This window comes from Sebastes fasciatus, chromosome 2 (genome assembly GCF_043250625.1).
Source record: "Sebastes fasciatus isolate fSebFas1 chromosome 2, fSebFas1.pri, whole genome shotgun sequence".
Lineage (NCBI taxonomy): Eukaryota > Metazoa > Chordata > Actinopteri > Perciformes > Sebastidae > Sebastes > Sebastes fasciatus.
The window spans coordinates 20,815,291-20,839,442 of NC_133796.1; the positions used below are offsets into that span (position 1 = coordinate 20,815,291).

At 42.6% G+C, this 24,152-nt stretch overlaps 1 protein-coding gene and 1 long non-coding RNA gene across 3 annotated transcripts in view; one reads left to right on the forward strand and one right to left on the reverse strand.

Annotated features, from left to right (window-relative positions):
• LOC141754602 (uncharacterized) overlaps window positions 1–24,152 on the reverse strand; it is a 479,452-nt gene that overhangs the window by 180,850 nt on the left and 274,450 nt on the right. The gene's annotated exons all lie outside the window — the stretch shown is intronic.
• mafa (MAF bZIP transcription factor a) overlaps window positions 1–24,152 on the forward strand; it is a 97,592-nt gene that overhangs the window by 7,386 nt on the left and 66,054 nt on the right. For both annotated transcript variants that reach the window (XM_074613669.1, XM_074613662.1), the window contains exon 2: window positions 1,912–1,977. In XM_074613669.1, the coding sequence (XP_074469770.1) occupies window positions 1,912–1,939 (28 nt within the window). In that variant the 3' untranslated portion in view covers window positions 1,940–1,977. The remainder of the gene's footprint in view (window positions 1–1,911; window positions 1,978–24,152) is intronic.

Here is a 24,152-nt window from a genome sequence, read left to right on the forward strand (position 1 = left end):
TATTATTATTTTTATTTTTTTTAAAACATTTTTCACTTGCTTGTTTTTCTACTTTAAAAAGAAAGAAGTTGGCAGAGTAAAAAAAAAAAAATTCATATAATTTAATTTTAGTGTATGTATTTCAAAGTTAGGATTTTGTAAGATTCATTTTTCAGCAACAAACTTTTGATGATTTATGAGTTTGTTCTGAAAAAACAGCAATGCAGATAGAGGACATACTGGAAGTTCAACAGTAACAGTAGTCAGGTGTCTCAGCACAACCAGGTGGCATCCACATCTGTGAATGTGACCAGATTCATAGCAGATACAGAGACTTTACTGTGTATAACAGAGAGGTCGGGACAGAAACACTCACTCCGTCAGAATTAAACAGACATCAGGGATCAATTAAGCTGCTTATTTCATCAGAATACGCTTTGCTCTTTCTATACATTTCTTTCTTTCTTTGTGGCAGAAAGTCTCAGTGAGCTTCAAATAGACATTAAGCGGATACGTGCGGTGCCATTAGAGGGTTGTCCTTGAAAGACTGGCTGCAGGTTATGTTGGTAATGAGGTGGTCGGGACTTGCTGGGGTAATATTATATGTCTGTAAATGGACCCAAACCAAGAGCCTGTGACTTAAATAAATGCAACACCATCTTTCAGCAGTCCCTTTGCAAAAAAGGTGAGGAAGTAAAAAAAAAAAAAAGTCTTTCAAAGTAGCATACATTTTTAAAATTTCTACAAGTAAAACCCAGATACAGTTTATGACCAAAATCACAGTTTCAATCCATACATCTTAGGTTTTATAGACATTTTAAATGATATTTTATTCATAAAGCATGCTTTTAATGAAATGTAGAGCTGCAGCGGAGCGATGCACATGAGAAACACTTTCAATGAAGGTTTAGTCAGAGAAGAATGACCAATATTCAGCTACTGTATTTGTTTTTGCATTGAGAGTATTCTTGATTCAACTCTCTCCAGTATTTGTTAGTGCAGAGGCCTTTTTGTCTTTTTTTCCAACATACATCCTCACCTTTTCAGCACTGTTAACATCGTTTTTAAAAATCTGTGACTCTAATGAAAGTTTACACTTTGTGATTTAGATGCAAAGACTTTTTTTTTCTGCTGCGGTACTAATATCATCATGCTGCATCGCTGCTGTTTTTTCTGCAGGTTCTATATACTCCTGAGTTATGTGGCATTTATTTGAAAATCCACTGATTTGAAATTCCCTTCACTGCAGTATATGGGCATTTCCACAACTATCATTTTCCACAGCATTTTAAAGGAACACTGCTTGTCATCAGAAAGCTAAGAGCTAAGCTAGTGGTTTTACTTGTGTAGCAACATTTATTGGGAATATGAATATCGGACTTGCCTCGAGCAACATGCTTACTCGTGTGTGTTTTGACGGTGGCGCTTATGAAAGTGTCCATCATGAGGTAGGATGTCGGACACCAACATGCTCCACTGTTTATTTGTCTGAATGATAAATTCCCTCCCTTTTAGATCAATTAATTATGTAATTTAATGATATGAGCAGAAGTAAAGGCCGTCGCGTAGAACTCCTTCGCCTTTTCGGTGTGACGGCACTCTGTATGCTTCGATATTTTAGTTTTGTCTCTTGTGGTTACAGTGTTTTGATGCATGGGTTCTGCCTGTAGAATCTATTTGCATGCAAATTTTTTACATTTCCCTCCGCATCAAACGCTTACTATGATACATGTACTGTGTTTCACCAGACAGACAAGGTGAGAGTGAATCTCGCTCGGAATGGATCTACTTGTTTCTTTGTGATTGTTTGTGTGTGTGTGTGTGTGTGTGGCAGAGAGTGACAAATGCAGTAGAAGAAACAGAGAAGAAGACAGCATGTGTGTTTGCCTTGATATTCATTTCTCTATTCTTATATGTTTTTTGCTCCTTTAGGTCCTCGAGAAAATTCCTCCACCTGTGATTTCAAGCCCCAGTCCTCCGTGCCCTCGGCTCTCTGAGGTAAAACACTCTTTACTTGATCTCTCTCAGCTTTTTTTTGTTTTCCTTTCCCCTATAATTGCATCTTCATAACAGTGAGTGAAGTCATATTTGTAAAAGCAGCTTTAAAAAAGCTGTATAAATAATATCAAACATAATCATAATATGCAGAATTATTACTGGTCCTGTTGTTATTATACACCTACACAATGAAATCCATATTAATTATTCATTAATATTAGACTCTCATATTAAATAGAGAGAGGATACAGTCACCACATATATTATCTAGTGTTTTATATCATACTGTAATGCTTCCATAATGGATACATAATGCACCATAGTTTGTCAATTCATATTCATATGCTAAAGAGCACACACCTTCTTGATGTTGCCAATATCTCTCTCCATCACATCTCTCTCCATCGCCTCAGTGTCGTAACTTTGCAGAGCATTTTCCCACCTTATTTAATTCCACAAACACACAACACAGATATGACGTTCTCAGTCGTCCTCGATCACCGGCACAACCGGCACATTATAGCCACTCTTTCAAATGTAAATCACATGTTCGGATTTTGTGTGAAATAGGCAGAGAGAGTGTCGGACAGCAGGAGAGAGGCAGAGTGAAGAATACGCTTCTGGTCCTGAAATCAATTCACAAAGACAGAGAGGAAACTGGGCAAATGTATATTGTAAACCCAATTGTTCCTGTAATGGCTTCACTGATTGTTCCATACGCCGTGATGTGCTTGGTCATGACACGTAAGGATGAGAGAAGGTTTGAGTATTCATGACTTTGGACCTCGGTGAAGCAGAATGTATGCATGTATGTGTGTGTGTACATGTACTTGTATCCAGCGTTATTTACTTGATTGTGTCTAAGTGGGGCGTGGGATCAGCAGCTGGCCTTTCTCCAGCTCCACTTAACTTCAGGAGGGGAAGCAGGACAAAAGCCATCAGGGAAGACAAGGACAAATCATCTTTAGATGAAGTGTTTTAAGTGCTCTGATTCTCCTCCCACGTCATCACTGTGAATTAGGTGCCCTCTGCTCGCCGCTGAGGGGTGTAGAATATAAACAATGCCAAGGGAACGGATGTTAAACGAATGAAAGTGGAAAACCATGAGGGTGTCTATCTTAGTCAGCCTCGTAAATCTCAGTTCCCTCGCCACGCCGCCGCGCTATACTGATGTTGCGCTCTGACAAGCTGCCAGCCGAGCTCAAGAGTGGCTGCGTGCGGTGTGGTCTGGTCGATCCCGCTCTTCGCAGTTTCAACCGAGGCAGACGTTGCAGGCAGAGCCGTGTCTTTGTTTTATGCAAATCCATGCATATGAGGAGGGGGAAGGGGGTGAGGGTGGGGGCGATGAGCAGTCTGGCCACGTAGCTCCAGGAGGACAGGCTGAGTGATGGAGACGGAGAGCCAGGTCTCCGTGTCCTTGCCTGGGGAAAGAGTGTCCTGACTCCGGCCTAGACGCCACCAGGACACTGTGTCACTGCGCCACCTACGCAAGAGAAAAATAACTTTCCAGCCACACGTGTATTTACACTGTGAGACGTTGGGATGGCAAGGAGATAAAGAGAGGTTAACGTTGGTATGAGGCTGCCAGTGTGTCTCACCTGCGATTGGTGTGTGTGTGTGTGTGTGTGTGTTATGAAGGCAGGCACACCTCAGGGGTTCGCCATGCAAAGAGACACTGGAGTTCAGAGCCCAGCAGGGAGTTGAAGGACCCAGAATATGCTGACAAAGATAAAACACCAGGTGTGTGTATATACACAGTAAGTGTGTGAAAGAGACGGTGAGAAAGAGAGCTGAGTGCAAATATAGATTGGGGAAGCAGGCTTGTGTGTGTTTGTTTGTGTGTGTGTGTGTGTGTGTCTGTGTGTGTGTGAGTTCGTGATTGCGTACTGTAACAGGTAGGCCACCAAACATGTGGCCAGTGCATGGCACGGTGGTTAAGGTGAAACAATGACACCCACACACCACATCTAGTCACAACCATCCATGTATTCTGCTTCCCTTCTATCAGTGTAGTTCATCAGCGCAGTAAATTACGTCCCGTGAATGTTTTCTAAACGGTTTTGTTCCCCTCATCCTCTCTCTCGCTCAGCCTTCCTCAGAGCTGCGTGCTAACGGTAACGCATGGTCGGAGGCTCTCCTATCACAGAGAGCTCTATTTCTGGGTGCCAGGATGTTGGTCTCAGTCATCGAGGGCAGATGAAATCGATCCAGATTGACCTGTCATGTGGAGGAGAAAATGAATGAGATAGAGGAGGGGTGCAGAGGCCATAGGGAGAAGGAGGGGGGGGGCTAGCGGCGTAGAAGTACAAAAACAACCTCCTGCTCCATATGGGTCAAAAGTCGAGGGATGATTTATTCAAGACTGGGTGTTCTCCCCCCACCAGCCTCCTCCTCCTCTTCCTCCTCCTCTCTTCTCCACCTGCCTCTCGGAAAGGAGTGAGAAACTGGAGACTGCTCAGGAGGAGCTGACTATATTTAGCATTGGTGACCAAAGACACTGTGGTCGAACTTTAAAGTTAAAAATATAGATATCCATGTACAGTGAGATGGGCATGGTTTGCGTCACCAAATGGCACCAGCAAGAGTTTCTCAAAGAAAGATTGCAAAACAGCTTTAGGTGCTTCTTCATCAGAAGACTGTTTCATTGCCGTTACCATTAATACTACAAATGATGAAAAATTCAAATGTGTAAGCATAAACATAAGACCTAAACAATAAACTCACATTTTCCTCCTGATTGTGAGAATGATGCTTTCCTAGCAAAGCAAAGAAAGAAAGAAAGGAGACAGGGAAAGATTTATGGCTGCGTTTGTATGTGAAGTGGTACTAGATTTAGCCCAGTGTGTTTGGGCAGAGCTCCACTTTGCTAATTATTTTCCCGTGGCAGAGTTCTCAGCATGGCGCTCCTCTCTCGCTCTGAGAAGAGAGGCTCAGCAGTAAGTGCTTAGTCAGACCTGCTCTGGGTGTGAGATACTGTCGGGTCTCTGGTGGACTGTTGGGGGGGGCGGAGCAGCGTGGGACCGAGCCATCGCAAGGGCGAAGGCTTCGAGGAGAGGGCAGGGCCATCATCACCCATCAGTGAAAGGAAGGAAGGGGTGTAAAATACTACTGTTGGAGACAGTGAACGAGAGCTCTGTATTGTATCTGCCTCAATCCTCATCGTCATGTGGTGATATCGCTGTTAGAGCTGGTAGTTTGCAGAGATTGGATGCAGAGTCCTAAAGAACCCAGTCGTTGTGGACATAGCTTGTGTATAAGTCTCTAAAGCGGCAGGATCTACTCATGAGCTATTAGTAAAGGCATGGACTTAAACATATCATCGTTATAGTTTCTATTAGGGCTGGGACGATACTCCGATTCGATACTATCACGATACTTGGGTGCCGATTTATTGCGATTGTTGTTAACTTTTTTACCACTAGACCATGGGAAAAAGGTAAATCATTCACATTAGGGACTTTTACTTTGGAAAATATCTAAATGAATACAGTGAAAAGATTTTCAGCATGTATGTAGTCAGAGAAGTCCTGTCAGCTCCATCAGAGCCGTTTGAATGCATTTCACATAAATGTCAGTATATGGGTGCTCTACAGTTGCAGCGTCGGCCGATTTGACCACGGAGATGCGAGTGGCGGCTGGCTTGACCGCATGTTAACGCAATACGATAATGTTCCCTGTCCAAGACAGAGTTAGCAAGCAGCTTTAGCCGTGATGTCTCGCTCTGCTTTTCCTGGCAATGTGTGAAACCCAAAGTGTTTCCATACTTTCCTGTATGTGTAGTGTTTACCACTTTGGATTTAAAATTTGAGGGTGCAGGTCGTATCCACGCAGACCCTCCGACATTTTCTGCTTTGTCGTTTCGGCTCACTGCGGCCGGCTGCGGTTTGTTTTGGTTGACGTATACAGAAAGGATTTGACGTCACGTTACTCAGACTACAACAATAAAAGCGCTAACTTCCTTCTACCTCCACATGGACTGAAATTTAATTGAATATATTGATTCTGGCATTAAAAAAATCTATTTCAAATTCGTAAAAAAAAAAAAATTGCGATACATAGGTGAATCCCCTAGTTCCTATACTGCCTTGATGTCTGAGCCAATCCCTCAGTCCAGAAGGAACTGTCTGCGTTCTCTCTATTTATACTCCAATGTCAAACCTGTCTTTCTTTCTATCTCTACCTCGTTTTAGAGTGACACACAGCTCCTCCTCTTCTGTCTGCCCCGCTATCCTCCAAATGACTCTCCTCCGCCTCCTCCCAAACAAACTTAGCTTCCTTCCCCTCGCCTCTGTACCCAACATCACTTCCCCCCACCCCCCTCTGCCTCTGCCTCACACTGCACCTGCTTCCCTCCTGCTCTCTGCTCTGCTCCCTCTCCAAACGTCACTTTCCCCCCTTCCTCTCCCCCTCCACTCCTATTCTCCCCCTCGTTAGCTTGATGAATGGCTTCACTGCAGGGAAAGTGCTGATTTTCATCCCTCTGTCTGATTTCTGCTGGCTGTTATTAATTTCAAACACTCAGAGAAAAGCAAGTGAGTCAATAAATAAGGAAATGAACACACTTCATCCTGCCATACAGCGGCTCTCACAGTCATTCACCCAGGATGCGGGTCCTCTGTGGAGGCCCAGCCTGCATTTATACTGATAGAGTTCAACTCCACTCTTAAATCACAACATGTTCCAGTATTTTTTACAGTGAGGATAAAAGTCGGCCGGTACCAGTGCATCATATCAAATGTTTCTGGAGTATCTTGCCTCACTCAGACAAACAGGACCAGAGGGAGGCAGGATGGTACAAAGTAAATAGCTCCGAAGAGACCTGCAGCGTCCTCTCTCATCTTTCATCTTTCACTCCAGGTGACCATTTAAGAAATGTATACAGAGGGTGACAATGGGAAGAGATATAGAGGAGATGCAGGGTTAAAGAGAGGCAATGAGAAGCAGCAGCCTAACAGAGTTATTGCTGCACATTAAACGATGCTGTCCACACAGTGTGGCTAGGGCTCTATGTCTAAGTGCACATTACTTACATTCCAGGCTTAATGCATTGTGCTTGCCCGTTAACATCAAACACAAATAGCCTCCGAGGCGATACAATCCTCTCACTTCCGTGCTGTCAGACAGGAGCGCTTGCTCCAAAAGTTGTTATTCTCTCTTTTATGTATTTAATTAAAATGAGTTAGGATGTCTAATCAAAACTGGATCGCCATAATGCATGCACAGACACAGGAATTAAAGCCGGAGATATCATCACGCTGTTTACAAAGTGTTAAGACAAACAGTCTGGTGGAGTATCCTATTAATACATGTCTGAGACACATACACATGTCCTCGGTTGTGTGGTCTGCGCTCGGCAGCGACAAGGCTTATGTTTCCCTTGGCTCAGACAATTAAAACAATATTTGGTATCACATTAATAAACATACAGATTTTATTAAGGCCAACACTTCCTTAATTTGCTGGTATGTCCCTGACGCCTCACTAATTTATTGATTTCAGCTTCCTGTCCTACTGAATCATTGCACAGCACGAATATGTCTCTGTAAAACAGTTATGATATAATAAATTAAATGCAGGTGACTTGCATGTATATAATGTACGTCACACTAGGTCTAGAGTGAAAGTGAAAGCACTGCCCTTTGACCTTTATGTTTAAAAATGTCTGGATCTTTAGTTTATACAGACAAGGAAGCATAATTTCATAGAGAGAAATGTGTAGGTCCGAAGAAGTAGTGTGTTTAATTCTATTTTGTCAGTACTGCACTGCACTTTATTTCAGTATCAAGTAAAATGTGTGCCAAAGTAATGCACTATAATTCATATAAAACCGAAGTAATATATTCATATGTAATCCACGTAATCGTAAGCCAGGACAGGTGACGTAATATAAAGAGTGACAAAGTCTGCGTAGGGAGGAGGTCAGGGAGTGGGTCTAAAAACGATTTGTGTCCCGTGTGAAACCAGAAGTCAACGTTGACTTATTTGTCACGTAATTTACGTACTTAAGTAACACCACTTCCAAAGTAGGGATGTCAAGATGAGGAAATTGTCCCACTGGTTAATAAACTTGTGACTACACCGGTGTAACCGTTTATACCTGAAATTTTACAAGAAAAGATGATGGTCAATATTTGTAGAGCGCTTGCATTGAACTTTAACACAGAGGCTGTGTGTCTGGCCTCTCCAGTTGGGCTTTTGCTGCAGGGCCGCAGGTTTCCACCTGGCGCCGCTGTGCCGCACACACCGGCTGTGCCCGCTCTGTCCTCCGCACGGCGATTGCCTCGTTAATGTTATGGTTCTCTTACAGCATTGGGTTTAAATCCGAAATATAAAATAAATATAATAAATAAATCCGCCAAATAGGCGCTTCTGCTTTTACACCAAATCCTCCGCCATCGTCTTGTCTGCCAACTCTCTCTCTCATCCCGTATGTGAAATCTGATTCCTGCTATTCTGAGCTGAGACTCCGTATGGAGCAGACACTTTCACTTTCAGATTGTAGCGTCCGTCTTCCAACTATCTATTGATAACTCGGCGCTGATAATGAAAAATTAACTAAATGGGTTTTTATTTCTATTAAAAAAAAAGCTAAATGGTGTGGGAGGTGTGCAAGTAATGTAATTGGTGTATGGCTGAACACGTAGTAGTACTTGTAGTTATTTTAACCCAAATGTTGACTTATTTGTCACGTAACTTCCGTACTTAAGTAACACCGCAGGGGCTTGCGTAGGTACACTGATCGCTCGTGCTGAACATTCCTAGGAAAATGCACGAAAAAAAACAAAATTACATCTAGTAAGATATCATACAAACCGTTGTATGAGGATGCGTTGTTTGGTTTGACAACATTGTCAGGTAATGGATTCCCAGACGGTTTGCTGCAGCCTCAAAAGACTGAATATACAGCATGTGAGTATAAATATTGATAGGGAAGAATGATTCAAAGTTATAGTTATATAGAGTTTCTTCCTTTTCAAGACTTTGTCAAAGACATTGTGTCCAGTGACAAAGAAAAATTAAATCCAACACTGGTACAAAATGTACACTGCTGTAAATATCCCATTGAGTTTCTGTCATTCCTCATTTGATCTATAAATGAATAAAATACTCTGAAAGCTGAATGTCAAGACACCCAAACTTTGACTTTATGGTGGTAACATAAATATAGAGGAGAGGAGAGGAGAGGAGAGGAGAGGAGAGGAGAGGAGAGGAGAGGAAAATAAAGGGAAAGAAAAGAGAGGAGAGGTGAGGAGGAGAAAGGAAAGGAAAGCCAAAGGGAGGACAGGAGAGGAGGTGATGGGAGAGGAGAGGAGAGGAGGGGAGAGGAAAGAAAAGAGAGGAGATGAAAGGAGAGGTGGGGAGGGGAGACCAGAGGAGAGGAGAGGAGAGGTAAAGAAAAGAGAGGAGAGGTGAGGAGAGGAGGAGAAAGGAAAGGAAAGGCAAAGAGAGAACAGGAGAGTAGGTGATGGGAGAGGAGAGGAGAGGAGAGGAGAGGAGAGGAGAGGAGAGGAGAGGAGAGGAGAGGAGAGGAGAGGAGAGGAGAGGAAAATAAAGGGAAAGAAAAGAGAGGAGAGGTGAGGAGGAGAAAGGAAAGGAAAGCCAAAGGGAGGACAGGAGAGGAGGTGATGGGAGAGGAGAGGAGAGGAGGGGAGAGGAAAGAAAAGAGAGGAGATGAAAGGAGAGGTGGGGAGGGGAGACCAGAGGAGAGGAGAGGAGAGGTAAAGAAAAGAGAGGAGAGGTGAGGAGAGGAGGAGAAAGGAAAGGAAAGGCAAAGAGAGAACAGGAGAGTAGGTGATGGGAGAGGAGAGGAGAGGAGAGGAGAGGAGAGGAGAGGAGAGGAGAGGAGAGGAGAGGAGAGGAGAGGAGAGGAGGGAGAGGGAAAAAAGGAAAAGAGAGGAGAGGAGAGGAAAAGCAAGGAAAGGAGAGGAGAGGAGAGGAGAGGAGAGGAGAGGAGAGGAGAGGAGAGGAGAGGAGAGGAGAGGAGAGGAGAGGAAAATAAAGGGAAAGAAAAGAGAGGAGAGGTGAGGAGGAGAAAGGAAAGGAAAGCCAAAGGGAGGACAGGAGAGGAGGTGATGGGAGGAGAGGAGAGGAGGGGAGAGGAAAGAAAAGAGAGGAGATGAAAGGAGAGGTGGGGAGGGGAGACCAGAGGAGAGGAGAGGAGAGGTAAAGAAAAGAGAGGAGAGGAGAGAGAGGAGAAAGGAAAGGAAAGGCAAAGAGAGAACAGGAGAGTAGAGGAGAGGAGAGGAGAGGAGAGGAGAGGAGAGGAGAGGAGAGGAGAGGAGAGGAGAGGAGAGGAGAGGAGAGGGAAAAAAGGAAAAGAGAGGAGAGGAGAGGAAAAGCAAGGAAAGGAGAGGTGGGGAGGGGAGAGAGAGGAGAGGAGAGGAGAGGAGAGGAGAGGAGAGGAGAGGAGAGGAGAGGAGAGGAGCCTGTATTAGTAGTAGCTGCAGGGTTAGTGGAGCCTGTATGTCTGCTTCATGGCTCTGTGCTCGCAGACATAACTATTGTGTTTACAAGGCTGAGTTGCTCTTACTGTTAAATTATTGGGGTGGGGGCGTGTTAAAGGAGGAGGAACAGAGGGAACGGGTGGAGGGGGTAAATATTTGTCCCTCTCTCTCATAGTTCTGGCTAACCAGGCTGAGGAATGCTCTTTGCGTTTTATAATTACAGAGTTTGGGTAGTGTCACCCTTGGAGAGTACATGTCCTCAGAGACCTGGCAGAGGAGGGCTTTCTGTAGAAACAATGTAGTGACTGGAGGTTGAGGAGTGGCACACTTCTGCACTTCACCACTGCACTGAACAGGCACGTTCGGTTAATGGCCATGTGTCGCGAGGTTACTCTCTGAAGTGTAAGACAGGCACGCCGGGCCAGACCGAGCTGTGAACTCAGTCGGTCACCTCGCTGTCGTCTTTTTGTTGGCTTGGAAGGGTGTGTGACCCCTGGGAAAGAATGTTGTGGCAGAGACAAAAACAGAAATCAAGAGACCCACAGTCCCGGGTTGCTCTCACAGCCTCTCTCTATTGAACATGTACAACATCTTCACTGTTCTGCAATGCTCTTTTCCCTCTCTGCGACCTGGCCATTAAAGGAGAGCGATGAGTTCGCAGCTGATAGTCTCTGGTTGCGAAGAGCGGAGAGCAGTGTAGGATGACATTATCGGAAGCGGCTGCATATAGATACAAAAAAAAAAAAAGACACAAACAGAAAGAGAATACTATGGCGCACTTCTCTCCGTATAAACTTCTGTCTGCTTGGATTACACTAATGACCCCTGACAAACCATAATAAGACACATGCATCTCTGAATACTAGCCATGACCAAAGGAATGGCTCTGTGTTTACTTTCCAATTTGACATTCTGCAGTAAGACACTCTTGTTAGCAAAAACTAAAACACCATTAGTTTCCTGTCGTGTCCTTAAACCAATAGGTCACGGTAAAAAAAAAAAAAAAGGATACAAGTTAATGCGTTCTCAATATACAACCCAGGACGCCACAACTACCATTAGAGAGAGGGATGTGAGAGGAGGGTGATGGAGAGGGACAAAGCTTCCCCTCCATCCCTGCGGCTGAAGTGGAATAGTTGTGGTGACGGGTTGTGACAGCTGAGGGAGCGAGGGAGCAAGAGGGGAGTATCACTCCAAAATCCCCAGGAAACAGAGAGGAGGGAAGAGTAATTTAGGATGAAACGCCTGCCGTATAGCCTCTCTCAGGCCGCCTGTTCCTGCTGTCTTTCTCACTTTCGGACAAGCACGCAGAATCAAAGTCTCTTTCTCCCTGACAAACAGTTTGGGTAATAGATATTTATTTTATTAACTCTCTAGTCACTACATTACCATAATGATTCAGCCAATAAGTATTAATGCTGGCTCCTTGGCCGGATGTCTGGGTCAAAATTAGACGTTCGTCAAACACACATACGGCGTACCAGAATTAGATGCACACAGGACGAGCACTCTCATTTCCTTTCCCCGTCTCTTGATAGTATCCCTAATAGACCTCTCTCCCAGTGGCACACTGCTGTTGCAACATTCACCTACTATTGCTTTAATGAGATGTCTGCGCCGCTGTGTGTATGTGTCGGTATGAGTGTGTGTGCGTGCGTCTGTGAGTGTGTGCCTGAGAAAGAAAGATGTTAGCGATCCTTGTGGCCCTGTTTATCTCCACCCTTGTGTTGGAGTAGAGGGAGGTCAGAGGCAGGGCTGCCTGTATCCATCTCCATTCCCACGGCTGCTGTCTCACAGGCACAGTGGTCACAGGAGGATGAAAAGACTATGGATTTTTTTCTCCTCCTCCCTACACTCACCAGAGCAGGAAGATTAGACAGAAGATGAGCACAGCCTGGCCCATTCAAAGCAGCTTTAAGCCCAACACTGGAGGCATCTGACCCAAGCGCTGTGGTTCATGGAACACAAGTGCACACAAGACACACACGCACACACACACACACACACACACACACACACACACACACGCACACGCACACGCACACGCACACGCACACGCACACGCACACGCACACACACATACACACACATCAACTAAGACAAGATATCTTGGTTCACTTTTCTGGTTCAAAGCTTGGTCATACAGTGCCTGGGTGTTAAACATCAACCCCATGACCTCTGTGTATTAACACGCTCCAAGCACACACACCGCCACACACACATGAAACACCGGCAGAAATAAGCACTCACACTCGCTTACCAGCAGCCCCAGATGGAGGCTGACAGTTGCGTGTGTACAAAAAGATATTTTGGGGAAAACTTGATAGACAATGAGGTGAAGAGAGTCAGGAGGGAAGAGGAGGGGAGCCATATGGGGCGGGATGGTGAGAGACAGAGGAACTGATGCAGGCAAAGAGAAACAGGGAGATAAAATTCAAAGCGCTGCTGCTCTCACTAGCAATTAAAATAATTCTGGTATATTTTGAGAAAGGCCTGAACTGTCTTATCAGTTTCCAGATAAGTCTCCTCCTCCTTCTCCTCCTCCTCTTTTTCAACCAGAACGCATGAGTTTTCATGACTGAAAACTGACACAGTATACGCTGATAGCTGCTACCATATGGACGCCTCCTCTCCACTAAATTCCACTCACAAATGCATGCACTCACACCGAATCAAAAAGCATGGGTCGGCCGACAGGCAGCACCAAGACTCTGAAAGGGCAGTAGCCACATCTAAAAGTGAGCACTGGCTCAACTGTACTTGCTATTTGTGCATGTCAGTGTGCATGCAGTTTTAACCATATAGCATAGCATGCTTTTTCAAAACGTACGTATGTTTTGGGTTTTCAAGCGTCTTCTCTCACTCTCTATTTCTCACCTCACCCGAGATATAATCGTCAAGTGTTTGGCTTCCTAATTGAAACCAGCAATGGAAATTTTGGTTAAAAAAACGCTAAGTGAAAGAGAGGAAGAGGAGAGGGAGCGCATACTGGAGAAAGTGTGGGCGAGCAGCAATGCATAACTAAACGGGGACTGAAACTTAATGTTATGGTGTCTGTATTTATTCAGATTACTTGCTACATTAAAAATAGCAGCAGATCAAACAACACCCAGGTAGTGGGCATGCACGCAATAACAAACGCTTGCATCTTGCAAATATTATAAATCTGTTTGATACGAATTAGACTTGATCAAGTCATGGGTGCGTTGCTTGGGAACAGCGGGGGCCGGCCTTCTCAAAACAGAGCGACAACAAGAGTGTCAAATGTGTGTCATGACTTTCTAGAGTATAAGTCAAACCTGACTTGAGTCAGTCTTTTTTGTAAATGGGTGCCTCCCTGAACAAAGTGGGTCTTTGGGGAGCCAGCAGCTAACGACTCCAACTTTATAGAGAGATAGATAAACTGAGTGTCCTCCCTTGAGATACAATAGTCATGTGTCATGGTGGAGTTGTTGAGGTCAAACTGTTGACACTCTTCTTGGTAGTTCATGTGACAACTGACAGACTTTCAGCTGCTTAAAGCTGAAGTAGGCGAGATTGGAGTAAATATGATCAAAAAAAGTTATTTTTATAAAACGGTCGTTATATCGTGACAGTAGTGCATGAAACAGGTAACCTGAGAAAAATCAAGTGTCTCTGTGTCCTCCAGTGCTCCTAACGGCATCTGCAAGATTTCACAGACCGGAGGAAAACAAGCTGTAAGAGCTGATCTGAGGTCTGCTGCCAAATTATTTCAGAATCATCTTGTAGTGTGCGGTTTAGCTGTAAAATGAGAAAGTTTGTCAAATCTGTTGAAGGAACGCCAAGTTCTGGTCACATGACCGGAGCACAGCCAATAGGAACGCTCTCTCAATGAAATGATCTGTGATTGGTCAAAGTCTCCCGTCACAGGATTTTTTAAAGCCTGAAAACAGAGCCATGAGGAGGTGCAGAAGTCTAGTTATCTCTCAGAACACTTGAATTACAATATGCTGAAAGGTTATTATGGAAGTTTTTCCCAATGATGCCAAAAATATACTGCCTACTGCCACTTTAACCATAGACTGCATATAAGAAGTGGACGTAGTCACCGTGACGTCACCCATTGGTTTGTGGATTGACATTTTGAAGCCTCGAGTTTGGTATTTTGGCCGTCGCCAACTTGTTTTTTTACAACCAGAAGTGACACAAGAGGGTGGAGCTAAGAACTACCAAACACTGTATAAGACATTTTGAGGGCCCCAAAAAGGTTATAATTAACTTTCATGAACTGAAAACGCACTGTGAAAGGGTTAAAGTTCTAAGATGAAAACATGGACAACGCCCAGACTGGACAACGCCGTGGTAATGACCTGTCAATCACAAGGTAGCCACACCCTAAAGCATCCCCTGCTTTATGGTCTATTTGACTCTAAATGGGACCATCATTTACTAACTGAACATCAAGATGCATTGGAGAAGACTCACAACTTGTGATTGAGACCATAAACTCATGTTTACAATGTTTACTGAGGTAATAAATCAAGTGAGAAGTAGGGTCATTTTCTAGACTTCTTTTTGCAACCAGAGGAGTCGAGAAAGAATGCAAGTTCAAGGCACTTCTGCATTGGCTTCACTTTTCAGAATCGGAGGTTACCCACTGTGCTTAAAATAAACAATAGTGGCAGGAAATGGTTAGTCGTAGTTATGGATGAGTATGTGTATGTTGGGTAATGACAGTGTGTATTAGGTGTGAACCAGTGGCCGGCCACAGTTTCACACATGGCTCCAAACTGCCACCATCAGCATGTGTGTCTTTGAAAGAAATCAAACAAGGATACAACTAGAGAGACAATCATATAAGGAACTATCGCTTTCCAAGACTAATGTGCTTAAATGAGATGATAGGTGTGTGCTGTTAAAAAATAATGTAGAGGTGTGACCAAACAATATAAAACATGCTCACAAATTTATGGGATAACTGTTTACCTGTGTTTGCGCATGGAAGGCTTTACCAGGCATGCCCAGTAGCGAGACGGCAAGGTGGCAGTATGTCTGCATCATTTGGGAGGTTTGCCGGTTGTCACGGACACATAGAGGGCGACGTTCCAGTGAACAGGAGGTGGGTGCAGTGACATAAGCAGGGCGCAGTGCCCTTACCGCACACGAGACTCTCACAACACACACATATGGAGGGGTCAAGGGCGTACACACTCCGACTCACACACTCACATTTTTATTGTGATGCGAAAAACGTCCCACAAAAGAATATCTTTCATTTTAACACTATTCTTCTTTCCTTGCCTGTCATACTGTATGTTTTTCAAAGTGAATACATGTTTTTATTCAGTCTGTGGGCAGATACAGTACAACGCAGAGTGCGTCTGGTTCCATACACTTGGCAGCATCCTGCGCACACACTGTGTGAGTGCTGTAAATAGCCCGAGTGCGTCGTGCATCTCTGCTGTGTTTGGACCTATTTTAGAGCTGACACAGGAAACAGGGCCATTCTGACAGCCACCCTGCCAGCCGGTGCTGCACACAGCAGCCCCGGAACCTTCTGTCACACACACACATATACATACACACACTCAGACATGCAGGCATACACACAGACAGAGCAGATTTTTCCATGTTAACAACCTAGCAGTGCTTCATCCACCTCATAGACTTACACGAATCATTTAATTTCCTTTTTACGTCAACGCTTCTTTTCTCATCCCTCTGTGCTATTCCAGTTTTCCACAAACTCTGACTGGAAAGACCTTTAACAAAAGCCCCCCGCTGTCTCACTTGGCAGCCCCCTGTCCCTCATCTTGTCTTTAGTATTGTACATTTCAAACCTCACAGTGCGTGGGGTGATTTCACTTCTGAGCCAACTAGAGAGGATCTAGCTGCTTTGCTGTGTTACATATCTCTGCATAATAAGCAAAATGATAACTCTGGCAGAGGGGAGCTCAATTACCCAAGACACAGGTTTCTGCTTTCAGCTACATGAGACAGCTGGAGACCTGGCACAGTATACAGAGTTAATTTAGAGTTAATTCATATTGTTTTTTTTTTGCTATTCTGGTTTATAGTTTCTGTATTATATTTTTATGAATTTCATTTGTCCACCAGGGTGACGTAGTTTAATTCAGCATCTTTGTCATTTATTCATTCGCTAAATATTTTGAGTAATACCTAAATGAAGCTGCATCTCAGTGACATGACGGCGCTAGCTCATTTAGCATACAGACATAAATGCCTCTTCAAAGGCTCCTTTAGCAGAGTCCCACTCATCAGCAGCCTCTCATATTTGGGGGGGAAAATAAATTCTGCAGGCGGCTCCTGCCTTCCTATGTAATTATGTGCATGGTGATGTGCTTTTACAGCCTGCCTAACAGTCGGAAATTATCTCCTGGAAATGAAGTCCAATTAATTGTGGCACTTTGGAGGCGTACGTGTGTGCAGAAACACTGTAATGACACTTAACAGGAAATTGGCTCATGTTGAAATATTTAATAAAAAAGTTGCGAGGTGAAACAACCTCGTATGATACTGACAGATGTAGCCTGTTTTTACACACACACACACACACACACACACACACACACACACATTTCGATGAACTGCTCAGATATAAGGAGTTAGAAAAAAGGGAGTGACCCAAACTGCATCTGATTATCATTAAGTGAGACTCGTAGGTACCCATAGAACCCATTTTCATTCACATATCTTGAGGTCAGAGGTCAAGGGACCCCTTTGAAAATGGCCATGACAGTTTTTCCTCACCAAAATTTAAAGTAAGTTTGGAGCGTTATTTATCCTCCTCCTCGACAAGCTAGTATGACATGGTTGGTACTAATTGATTCCTTAGGTTTTGTAGTTTCATATGATACCAGTATCATAGCCTGCTACAACCTAAAAATTGTATGTTGCGTTAATGCATTTAAGAAATTAGTAGCGTTATAACGAATTTGCATTAATACGTTATCTCGTTAACTTTGATAGCCATAATATATATACAGTATATATATACAGTATAGATATATATATATGCATACAGTATACTATTATATATACTGTATATATATAGATATATACAGTATATCTATATATACAGTATATATATATATATATATATATGCATACAGTATACTATTATATATACTGTATATATATAGATATACAGTATATATCTATATATATATACTGTATATATATATACTGTATATATATATATATAGTGTATATATAGATATACTGTATATCTATATATATGCTGTATATATATTAGTATACTGTATGCATATATATATATATATACAGTATATATAAGAATATATACTGTATATATATAATAGTATACTGTATGCATATATATATATCTATATATATACAATATATATTTAAAACAGAGAGTGTAAAATTGGTGTGAAAAAAATAGGCAGATAAAATTATTTTGAGTCAGGTATGGGTGCGCACTACCTGTCTAACCTAAAATGGGAAAGTCTATAAAAGGAAACAGCAGTCTTTTAGGGTCAGTGACATGTTGTGTCACGCCACAGTAGCTCTCTATTGTAGGGCACACTCTGATGAGTCAGCACTTTCGCAGAATAGCACCTTTTGTTTTTGTCCCTGGGATTGTGGGTGTCCTGCCCAGATCTACTGTCCAGACAGACAAAACCCATTCATGAATTAGATTTTTCTTTGATTGTTTTTTTTTTCCCATTTACTACTTGTTCCATAATTGTATTCATTTTGTTAGTATTTTGAATATGTTAAAGGGTTCTCATTCACTTTGCACCTTCTGAGATTACATTTTATGCAATTATTTAATGACTAAATTTAAAAGCAAACGGGTACCTTTAAAATGCAATCTTCAGTGTAGGAAATCCTGCATCAGCGTTGGTGACTGAGACAATATCTGCTGCAGTGGTTTTGGTTGATTTGCTCAAGGGTTCTCCAGCAGCAGCTGAAAGGTTTGAAAGTGAACTCACACTTTTCCCAGGAAATGAGAGGATTTAAACACAGAATCATCTGATTACAGGCCTAATTGAATTGACTGATGTATTATGCATCACTTTTGAAGTAATATCCAAAGGCTATTTCTTTACATTTGATATATTCCCAGAGCTAGACGACATCTTCATAATGCAGGGTTATGAATGAAACAAGTTCCTGAAATTCATTTACATTTAAACATCACATTCAAGACAAGTTTTCTCAGATGTGTTCATAAGGCTATGTGTGTGAGCGTGTGTGTGTGTGTGTGTGTGTGTGTGTGTGTGTGTGTGTGTGTGTGTGTGTGTGTGTGTGTGCGTGTGTGTGTGTGTGTTTACATTCACCTCCAAATGTATATTTATTTCTTCATGTTTATAACGCTCACATCCACGTGTTCATTACCTTAGGTCATTCTGCTCTGCTTGGTTACACATAACAGCTCGCTGGTCACTGTGCATGCGTGTGTGTGTGTGTGTGTCTTGCTGTGTTAGGGCCTACTATAGACCCACTGGGCTCAGCAGTATGGCACGTAAATGGCAGCGGAGTGGTGTGAGTGTCAGCCGGAACGTGTGCTTGGCAGGCAGCGGCTATGCTATTAGCAAGCGCTAACAGTTTTATTATTAGAAAATAAACGGTGCGCTGCAAAACTCTGAATGTTATTAGCACCTCACCATCTGGGTCTGACAGCTGTGTTCAGCCACCATCATGGCTGAACTGCTAACGGCTATATCTGAAATCTCCACTCTTTATCTACAGTACTTTCACACTCGTTCTCTGTGTCTGTCAGCATCTCTTCCTCCCTCTTGCTATCTCTCTTTCTTCCTCTCGCCGGGTTTCTTGCAGACATAAAGATAAGTGAGTGGATAATAAGCGAGCAGAGACGAACACAAATACATTTATTTTCACAGCCTCACACACACACACACAGAGAAATAAAAAAAAAAAGCAGCAGAAGATCTCCTGATTTTTTTTGTTTTGCGGCCTATGAAATGAGCATTGTGTCCTGTATGACTGTGTTTCATTTGTGATGGTAAACTCATGCTTATTGCCCTAATTTGACTGTTAGAGTAAAAAGCTAAAAAAAAAATCCAGCAGCAAAACCACAAAAAGTAATCTGCTCTCACAGAAACTCAGTGCTCTACTATTGTTCAACTCTCTATAAAACATGTTTTACACAGCCGGACATCTCTAAAGGGTGGAAATAATAAGTCATAATGCTTTAGCGGAAAAAAGAGGCATACTGTTTGTGTTTGCTTGCATGTTAACTTCTAAAATGTGTTGCTTTTTATGCACATGCGTGAGAGTGTGTCTGCACGGATACCTTAAAAAAAAAAAAAAATTCTGCATGTGTGTTTTTCCTCCCCTATCACACAGGTTTGCGGGGCTTTATTTAAACAGATAACCTGCTACTAGACGCCCCCAGCATCCCCAAAACCTCCTCCTCTTGCCTCCCAGTCTTTCACAACAAACCCCATAGAGAAAGGAGACACCTCCAGAAACGAACACTCTTATTGCAGACACTGCAGAAAAGCCATACCCTGCAGTGCTTCTCTTTCTCCAACAGAAAATACTTTTCTTCACTAAAACAGGCCAACTCCTTCTAGGGGTGCGTCTCCCGCGCTCCACCTAATCTACATGCATACTTACCTTCCTTATATTTAGGGATGTCGCTACCAAGCAGCGTGAAGGACTCTGGATGGCAGAGGAAACTATTTCACATATAGATGCACAGGGCTAGCGTACAGGAATAGAGCAGTGTGTTTTCAATTTCACTGACCCTCTTTTGTATTGTGCCATGGTTATCCGCTGTCTAATTCTATTTATCTGAGTGTCTCTTCACTGTCTGATGGGTTCAGGGACCAGTGTTAAAAAACATTGTTTTTAACAGCTTAAAGGTGGAGAAATGCTTTTATTTTTATTTCTGATTGCTTATGATGATTTTGCCCATGTTGCCTCAGCAGACAGAATATACGGGAAACTCCAGAGTAAATACACTATACAGTTTTAAATCTTTCTTTATCTTTCTTTCTTTAATGAAACAGGATAGGTTTTCTTACTTGCTCAATTTTGATTTATTATAAGATTTTTCCTAAAACTAGTACTAATGCATTCACGTCATAATTGTGGGGTGGGGAAAAAAAAATCGATACAGCATAGTATCGCAACATTTTGCGTGGCAATATTGTATCAATACACGGATGTCAAGCATTGATCTTTTATTATATAAACCTCTTAACAATCTGACAGCCCGCCAGCAAGTCTGGCTGCTATTCTGTCTTTCAGAGGTTGTAACAGGCTCAAAGATCTTAAAGTTTTAAAGCTAGAGTAAAAAACCTAAGGCATCCATTGGTACCAAACATAACGCTCAAAACTTGCACTCAATTTTGGTGAGGACAATTTTTTAAAGGGCCCCCCTTGACCTTTGACCTCAAGATATGTGAATGAAAACTCTGAGATGAACAGAGTGAAAACTAAACCTTATCAGATAAAACAGATGTTGACAAACTGTAAAAGTGTAAATAATAGCAATATATCTTATCGCAATACTTAGTATATCACAAAATGTTTAAGATCGGGATAATATCATATTGTGGGGCCTCTGGTGATTCCCACCCCTATCAGTCATAATTCATAGACATCAGGGATTTCTGATAGCTACCACATCTCCCGCTTGGTCAAAAGAACTACAGAATTGTGAACGGACTGCTGGAAAAATGGCAACAAAGCCTAAATCGCTGGCAGTCACTGTACTTCTAAATCAAATCCAAAATTAACACAGTGATGCAACCGATTCAGCTAATTAAAAAAAAGCTACACTATTTATTTGTATCCGGTTTTACTAGTTAACAAACCACCACAAACACATAACACATCAACAGCAGCTACTTTAGGTCATTTACATAGTGTAGCTAAGAGGCTAGCAGCGGTGGAAGCCATCTTTGAAATATGCGTCAACACCGAGTCTGAATGCCGTTCTGCCGACATTGCGTGAATGCAGCACAAGAAGGAATTTTATAGCTGTACAAATAGTGTAACGGTCTGTAATTATTGTAAACGTGCCAGACCATGGATGCAATTTTTAAGCTCAAAGCTAATTTGAACATGAAAGAACAAACATCGTACAGAGTGACACAAAAGAGTCTGTGTCCAGAACGTTGTTAAAGCAGCCACGCTTACTTTAACCATGGCTTTTGATGCACAGATTACTGCTTTGTTCTCTGTTTGGGCAAAAGTGATTCATTTTTAAATCTTCAAAAGTAGTTTAAAGACTTGTAAATCACTTTGTTTTAGTATAGAACTTTGCTCTCATTTGGAATAATTATGGGATTGGGCATTGGGATGCTAGAAAGGGAGCAATTTACAGAATTGTCAGTGAATACTGAGCAAATGAGTCACTCTGGCAGAAGAAAAAACTATTGGGCTCTGGACCTGTTGGAATACGTAACACATCGCCGGCAGCATGCTGCTATTTTCTTCAGCAGCACATGAATGCAGTCTAAACAAACCGTTTCTGAAATGGTATCAAACACCCTGCGAGCAAGCACATTCATTTCACTCCCCCTGAGGTTTTGCAAAGGGACCATTTCTTTTTGATGGTGTGTGTGTGTGTGTGTGTTTATGCAGCTAAATGTGCACATCTGTGTGCTACGTGGTTAATGCACTTGACTTGAGCCTGACCACAAATCAAAGTGATGGCTGGCGAGTACCACATAAGAGGACAGAAATGAAGCAGATAAGTGTCGAGATCAAACAGACCTTCCCCAGTCGAAAGCTCCCCTCGAGGGGCAGGAGGGCTGCGAAGCGCTGCTCGGCGTACGTCTCATTTAGTGGAGGCAGCGCCGCAACCGCTAACGAGGTGATAACACGGACAGACGATAAGTTATTAGTGAAAAAAAAGATCAGTTATGTCACTTTTCCTTGCTCTCTCTGTGTGCCGCTGTGTGTCGTATTTAATGGCATCTTTCATCATAAATTCTACATGTACATATTATATGTTAGTCTGAACTGGGATCAGAGCTGAAGTGGTCCAAACACAGCAGACAATGGGACTCTGAGGACAGATGAGGAATGGCATTGATGAGAGGTTTCTGTCACTGAGCTGGCCCGCAGCCAGGACCTGATGTGGACTGTGGAGTGTTAGAGTTTGACAAGACTGAACGCTGTTTGTCTGACAGCCAGCTTACTGCTCGGTATCTGAGACCAGATCATAACCAAACCAGACCAGACCTCTTCTGCTTCCACATCCTTCCCCCCTTTTCTTTCATGCAGTTTGAGATTTTCTCTCCTCTTCTCTTTAGCCAGATATGTTAAGAATTTTATACAAAGTCTTAAAAGGCCGTTCACATCCATATTTTCCCCTCAGATGTCTGTCCTCCATTACTTTTCTTGTCTCTCTCTTTACCTCTCTCCCTTACATCCCCAGGGGACACCTCTGCAGTTTACAGGGGGTGTGTGGAAAAATTGTGCTCTAGTTCATAAAACTATAAAAAAAAAAAAACTAGGGCTGTCAATCGATTAAAATATTTAATAGCAATTAATCGCATGATTGTCCATAGTTAATCGCGATTTATTTGTATCTGTTCAAAATGTACATTTAAGGGAGATTTGTCAAGTATTTAATACTCTTATCGACATGGGAGTGGACAAATATGCTGCTTTATGCAAATATATGTTACTGGAAATCAATTAACAACACAAAGAAATGACAAATATTGTCCAGAAACCCTCACAGGTACTGCATTTAGCGTAAAAAATATGCTCAAATCATAACATGGCAAACTCAATCCCAACAGGCAACAACAGCTGGCAGTGTGTCAGTGTGCTGACTTGACTTGCCCACAACTGCATGTGATTATCATGAAGTGTGCATGTCTGTAAAGGGGAGACTCGTGGGTACCCATAGAACCCAATTTCATTCACATATCTTGAGGTCAGAGGTCAAGGGACCCCTTTAAAAATGGCCTTTCCTCGCCAAAATTTAGCGTAAGTTTGTAGCATTATTTAGCCTCCTTCTCGACAAGCTAGTATGACATGGTTGGTACAAATGGATTCCTTAGGTTTTTCTTATTTCATATGATGCCAGTGTGTTCACTCTAGCTTTACAACTGAGCCCGCTATAACCTCTAAAATATCAGATAGCGGCCAGGTCCAATGGCGGCCCATCAGATTTTGAAGAGGGTTAATTAAAAATCTCAAGTTGCATTAATGCGTCAAAGACATTAGTGCCGTTAAAACAAATTTGCATTGACGCACTATTATCGTGTTAACTTTGACAGCCCTAAAAATATGTTTTAATATATATAAATTAGGATTTGATTAAAACATATCTCCACATATTCTTATTTTAGAGGAAATTTAGTCTGACTCACCAGATGTAGACTGTAGGTATAAGCATGCCATTGGGCGCGTATTTCACGCGGCATTCTCCTCCCCTAGCGCTATCTAAAGCTATCTATTTTTGCAAAGGCACCGTCTCTGCATCTTGTGCTAAGCTGGTTGGTTCACACAAATACAAACAAGTCACAGCGATTTTTTCCCCCTATACCAGAATGATATTGTGCGGAGCCAGACCTTTCTTTAGCGCTGACACAGCGCTGTGGAGATAGGTCTGGCTATGTGAGACCAGAGGAAAAGAAACACATTAAAAATTGGTGTGCTGCTGATCTTTAGTAGATTTATTGTCTAGCTATGACAGGGTGAGTGCACTCAGTTTCCCATCAACCTGAGTGAGATGTAACACCTTAAAGTCAAGATGAAATGAAAAATGCCTTTTTAGCCCTTTTAGAT